Here is a 6,565-nt window from a genome sequence, read left to right on the forward strand (position 1 = left end):
AATTTTGGACCTAAAGGGTTTAAACGTTTACCTAAGGGTTCATTCTTTCCGGATGGAATCTGTTCGGTCTGCAGCCGCCGCACTCCAGAAGGACGACTTTCTGGCGTCCATAGACATAAAGGATGCTTACCTTCATGTGCCAATTTTTCAGCCACATCAAAGATTTCTCCGCTTCACGGTGGCCCAGCGTCATTTCCAATTTGTGGCGCTCCCTTTCGGGCTGGCTATGGCCCCCCGGGTATTCACAAAGGTCCTAGCTCCGATCCTAGCCAGTCTAAGGATCCAAGGGGTCACGGTCCTAGCCTACCTGGACGACCTCCTAGTCATAAATCACTCGTCTCCTTGCCTGGAACGAGCAGTGGCCCTTACGGTCCAGTACCTCGAGAGGTTCGGTTGGATCCTAAACCGAGAAAAATCAGCATTCCAACCCACAAGATGGTTGGAATACCTCGGCATGACATTAGACACAGAACAGCAAAGAGTGTTCCTGCCTCTGGTAAAGGTCGAGGCCATCAAAGACTTGATACATCTGGTTCTAAGCAAAAGAGAACCAACTATTCACCTATGTATGCGACTACTAGGCAAGCTAGTGGCCACGTTCGAGGCGGTACCTTACGCTCAAAGCCACACTCGCATCCTACAGGCAGCCATTCTGTCAGCATGGAGCAAGAGGCCACAGGCCTTGGAATTTCCTTTGCCACTCTCATCAAGAGTCCGGCAAAGTCTGTGCTGGTGGTTAAATCCTCAGAATCTACTGAAGGGAAAATCTTTCAGCCCCGTGGCCTGGAAGATAGTGACCACAGATGCCAGCCTGAGGGGCTGGGGAGCGATCTTGGATGGTTGCACTCACCAAGGTACTTGGGCACAGACGGAGAGGCAGTTGCCCATCAATATCTTGGAGCTCAGAGCTGCTCGGCTAGCCCTCGAGGCTTGGACAGCCAAATTGCAGGGGTTCCCGGTGAGGATACAATCAGACAATGCCACAGCTGTGGCATATATAAACCACCAAGGGGGGATCAAGAGTCAGGCAGCTCAGAGAGAGGTGAGCTTGATTTTCCTGTGGGCAGAAGCTCATGTGCCCTGCATATCGGCAATATTCATTCCCGGGGTGGACAACCTGCAGGCGGACTTCTTGAGTTGTCAGACTCTGTCGCCAGGGGAATGGTCTCTGCATCCGCAAATGTTTCAGATAATCTGCCAGAGGTGGGGAATGCCGGACGTGGATGTCATGGCATCGAGATTCAACAAGAAGCTAGACAGGTTCATGTCCCGGACACGGGACCCTATGGCCTGCGGAGCCGATGCGTTGGTTTGCCCCTGGCATCAGTTCAAACTTCTATATGCCTTTCCTCCGCTACAGTTGCTACCCCGCCTGTTACGCAGGATCAGGGTGGAGCACAAACCAGTCATCCTGGTAGCTCCAGCATGGCCCAGGAGGGCATGGTACTCACTAATCCTAAAGATGGCAGTGGGAGACCCTTGGACGCTTCCTCTACGGCCAGACCTACTCTCGCAAGGCCCGATCCTCCACCCTGCATTACGGCGTCTAAATTTGACGGCCTGGCGGCTGAATCCCTGATTCTCAGGGGTAGAGGGCTGTCTAGGCAGGTAATCTCTACCCTGATCAGGGCTAGAAAGCCGGTCTCCAGGGTGATTTATTACAGGGTCTGGAAGGCCTACGTAGGCTGGTGTGAGTCCAAGAAGTGGCTTTCACGCAAGTATACCATTGATCGAGTGTTAAGTTTTCTCCAGCTAGGAGTGGATAAAGGCCTGGCATTAAGCACAATCAAAGGACAGATTTCAGCTTTGTCAGTATGGTTTCAGAGGCCACCCATTCGCTGGTTAAGACCTTCATACAGGGGGTCTTACGTATTAACCCTCCAGTTAAGTCACCACTTTGTCCGTGGGACTTGAATCTTGTTCTGTCAACTCTACAGAAACAACCTTTTGAGCCGTTGGCTGAAGTTCCTTTGGTTTTACTAACAAGGAAGTTGGTATTCCTGGTCGCCATAGTTTCCGCCAGAAGAGTGTCAGAATTGGCAGCCCTATCGTGTAAGGAGCCATATCTTATTCTGCACAAGGACAGGGTGGTTCTCCGTCCTCATCCTTCCTTTTTACCAAAGGTTATATCCAGTTTTCACCTGAACCAGGATTTGGTACTACCTTCTTTCTTTCTTTCCGAAGCCCACTTCCAGAAAGGAAGGGTTGCTGCATACCTTGGATATTGTCAGGGCCATGAAGGCCTATCTTAAAGCTACAGAGAGGATTCGGAAAACAGATGTGTTGTTCATTTTGCCAGATGGGCCCAAAAAAGGGCAGGCAGCTGCAAAATCCACCATCTCGAGATGGATTAAACAGTTAATTATTCAGGCTTACGGCTTGAAGAGGTTGCCTCCTCCTTTGTCAGTAAAGGCTCATTCTACCAGGGCCATGGGCGCCTCCTGGGCAGCACACCATCAGATCTCTATGGCTCAAGTATGCAAAGCGGCAACCTGGTCTTCAGTCCACACGTTTACTAAATTTTATCAGTTGGACGTAAGAAGGAATACAGATACAGCCTTTGGGCAGGCAGTGCTGCAGGCTGCGATTTAAGACCCTCAGAATCGGGGGCACCCTTGAGTTAAAATGTAAGTTTAATTTTTCTCGACTAAGTTGGATTTATTATTATTATTTGAGTATACCTCTTAATTAAATCCTTTTGTCTTGGGAAGATTTCTCCCTCCCCTCATTAAAAGCATTGCTTTGGGACATCCCACATAGTAATGAATATGCCGCTCTGTGTCCAGCGATGTACGATAAAGAAAAAGGGATTTTTAATACAGCTTACCTGTAAAATCCTTTTCTTGGAGTACATCACGGGACACAGAGCTCCCACCCCTCTTTTGGGGACCATTTTGGGAGGCATACTGCTTGCTACAAAACTGAGGTACTCCTCCTATGGGAGGGGGTTATATAGGGAGGGGACTTCCTGTTTGAGATTGCCAGTGTCTACACCTGAAGGTACTCCATATAACCCATATAGTAATGAATATGCCACTCTGTGTCCCGTGATGTACTCCAAGAAAAGGATTTTACAGGTAAGCTGTATTAAAAATCCCTTTTTTCCTCACAAACTTGGTCGAGCCAGTCAACCGACTGGTCCACATCAGGTAACGGCTTCTCAAGAATTGGCAGAAAAGACCCATTCTGGTTCAAGGTGAGAACAATTCACTATTGTTTTAATTTGGTTAGAGGATAAGAATACTCATATCTAATATGCATGCATTATAAGAAACCATATAAATTAGACCTATATCTTGTAATACTTTGATCATAAATGTGTATGTTACCAGCTGTTAATAAACCTGCATTGCTGAAGTCCTGCCTGGTTTGAAACTTTGTTATTCTACTTCACTATTATATAAAGGACCCAACATCGGCATATACTGTAAGCACTTAATACTCTCATACAACGATCAGTAAATCAGATATGAATTCTTATTCTTAATAAAAGGGAACACTTTCTGGAAGTGTTCGGCCTCCTCCAGTTATATAAACCGGGAAGTTTCAGTAGGTTTGTTGGGAGTTTTCTGTATCTGGTCTTTGTGGAGGAGGACCCTCTGATGGCCTACTGGTGGTGTCTGTTCTCTCTTACATCCCAGTAGGCTGTAGATGTGTTTCTGCCACTCCGAGGATGCAAAGTAATAGATCAGAGGATCCAGACAACAACTGACACTGCTCACACTGACACTGATGATGTAGACGATGTACAGGAAGTTATTACCTTCGTTATAGACCTGCAGGAAATGCATGAACCAAATAACATTGGCTGGGCCAAAACAGAGGACAAACACACACAACACAACCACAGACAGGAGGACGGCTCGGGACCTCTTCTGGGCGCCCTTCATGCTCGGAGCTCTGAGACTGCAGACAATTCCAATGTAACAGACGGTTGTAACAATTAAAGGTAAGAAATATAAAAGTGCGATATAAATGGGGAAAATATAGTAAACATGAAACATTTCAACCGATTCGGAATCCAGAACATCATAACAAGTTGTGGTCTTCAGGTCAGGAAATGGTCGGGTTTGTTGTCTTATGAGAATCGGCACGGTGCTGACCATCGATATCACCCAGATGCAGCAACACACCAGCCAGGCTCTTCTCACTGTGCGCCAGGGAAGGGACTGGACTGGGTAGACCAGAGCCAGGAACCGGTCCACACTGATACTCGTCATCAGCAGGATGGATCCACGCATGTTACTTAAATACATGGCCGTGACTAATCGGCACATCCCTTCCCCCATCAGCCAGTTATTTCCTGAGAATCGGTACACGATGTGGAAAGGAAGAATACAAACAAAGAGAACATCGGCAGCGGCTAGGTTCAGCAGGAACACCACTGCCGGCTTCTTCACCTTCACCTTCACCAAGAACACGATGATCGCCATTATATTGAGAGGAAGAGACACGAGGAGAACCACGGTGTAGATGGAGGGCACAAACTTCGTCACCAACCAGCTGTTCATATGTTCTTTAAATTCTTGTAAAAATGTTTTGTGTAGTATGTGGACCTCTATTTGTTGGGTTGAGTTCATCGTAGTTTCATTACCTGAAGACATCAAAATATGAGGTGAAGTCATTGTACGAGAAACATTGTGCAGCATTTTTCATATTACACCAAACAGGAGGACAGCTGGTGATATCTTCTGTGCTCCCTTAATTTTCGGTTCCCTTGAGATCTGCTGATGATTCCAATGTAAGAGGAAAGGCACAGGAGATCTCTGGGTATATGGTTCAGCTCTAAGAGGGTGGACATTGGGCAAAATTAAAAGGCCAGGCATATCTCTGTATACTGTGCCTTGAAATAGTATTCATACCCCTTGAAAAATTCCCCACATCTTGTTATGTTACAACCAAAAACATAAATGTATTTGTAACGGAATGACCCGTGACACCCAGAGACTTTTGTAGGATGGGGGGTACTCCTGTGCCAGCGTCACTAATGACTCTTGTGTCTAGGGTCACCCAGTGCTCCTTTTGGGCATAGGGTGACTGATAAATGATAATTCATGTTTTGCAGGATATCTTGGAATATTACAGTTTGGTTAATGCTGTCCACAACAGGTCAATAGGATGTCTCCTTCAATGCTTAACCTAGGCTGTTGAGATGCTAATTAAGTCTGAAAAGGTCAGATGTCTAGCTTTTAGGTGTTAATTCAGCCTGGCTCCTAAAACCTTTCATTATGTATGCTAATAACACTGTTTGTGTGAAAAGTATAAGATGTGGAATGTGACTTGTCAAGCTGTATGCGGAGATAGGCTGTCTGGATAATGGTCAGTAATTAGGTCATGTTAATTATGTCAGATCGGTGCCAAAACGTCTGACATAGGAATGTGTATTTTGCAGGTGAATCGCTTATTGTCGGAGACAGGACGTCTGGGGGATAATTAACTCTTCTGAATGTCATTATCTAAAAGAATGTGATTGAAGCCCCATTTTGTGATGTGTGGGTGGAGAGTTTCTTTGTTCCTTTGATAAACTGTAACCTGTCTGTACTGTATATAAGAGAGCTAACCATTAAAGCATTCGTTCATACATTTTGGAACCAGTAACAGAGCTGTGTGGAAGTCTCGTTATTCTGGGAAATGGGATGGATCGTGTCTGATGTTTGTGGGATGGTTGGAGTGTCGGATAAGCTGTCGTGGGGCAATGGAATGGGATATCGTAAATGGTGGTGACCGTTACAGTATTGTATTGGGATTTTATGTGAGAGACCAACACAAAGTGTCACATAATTGTGAAGTGGAAGGAAAATGATAAATGATACAAATAAATATGTGAAAAGTGTGGGGGGAGGGGCATTTGTATGGAGCCCCCCGCGGTCAGTACTTGGTAGAACCCCCTTTCTCTACAAGTCTTTTTGGGGGTGTCTCTACCAGCTTTGCACATCTAGAGAGGGACATTTCTGCCCATTCTTCTTTGTAAAATATCTCAAGCTCTGTCAGATTGGATGGAGAGCGTCTGTGATCAGCAATTTTCAAGTCTTGCCACAGATTCTCAATGGGATTTAGGTCTGGACTGTGACTGGGCCATTCAAACACATGAATATGCTTTGATCTAAACCATTCCATTGTAGCTCTGGCTGTACTTTAGGGTCGTTGTCCTGCTGGAAGGAGAACCTCCCTCCCCCGGGTCTCAAGTCTTTTGCAGACTCTAACAGGTTTTCTTCTAATGCCCTGTACACGTGTAGAGCCTGGTTACTTTAGGTACCGGTGCTATCTAAATTTAGAGGGGGATCAGAGTGTAGTTAGACTCTGATCCATATTGTTATGTGCAAAACAGGGTCTCTGTCTCAGCTTGGCTGTGCTGTGGGCTCATTCTGTTGTGCTGGGGTGTTCTTCCAACCCCTGTGCAGTAGGTGGCAGCAGTGGAGTCAAGGTTTGGGTGCTCTTCCCCAGCAGGCAATCATTAGGGTTTGGCCTCGATGTGCATGGTGGGGGGGGGGTTTATGGGGCAGAAGCCATTAGTTCTGGGTTCTCCTTCCTCCAGTGTGGCACCCACCTTTAGGGTGGCCACATC

At 46.4% G+C, this 6,565-nt stretch overlaps 1 protein-coding gene across 1 annotated transcript; it reads right to left on the reverse strand.

Annotated features, from left to right (window-relative positions):
- Positions 1-3,092: 3,092 nt before the first annotated feature.
- Positions 3,093-4,587, reverse strand: LOC120925102 (proteinase-activated receptor 1-like). The gene has a single exon (XM_040335976.1). It carries the CDS (start codon positions 4,578-4,580, stop codon positions 3,528-3,530), a length of 1,053 nt encoding a protein of 350 aa, XP_040191910.1. The 5' UTR covers positions 4,581-4,587; the 3' UTR covers positions 3,093-3,527.
- Positions 4,588-6,565: the final 1,978 nt, after the last annotated feature.

Source organism: Rana temporaria, chromosome 1 (genome assembly GCF_905171775.1).
Source record: "Rana temporaria chromosome 1, aRanTem1.1, whole genome shotgun sequence".
NCBI lineage: Eukaryota > Metazoa > Chordata > Amphibia > Anura > Ranidae > Rana > Rana temporaria.

What these genes read in the sequence shown, in the direction of transcription:
- LOC120925102 (XM_040335976.1), bottom strand. Translation starts at nt 4,580, where the DNA reads ATGAACTCAACCCAACAAATAGAGGTCCACATACTACACAAAACATTT.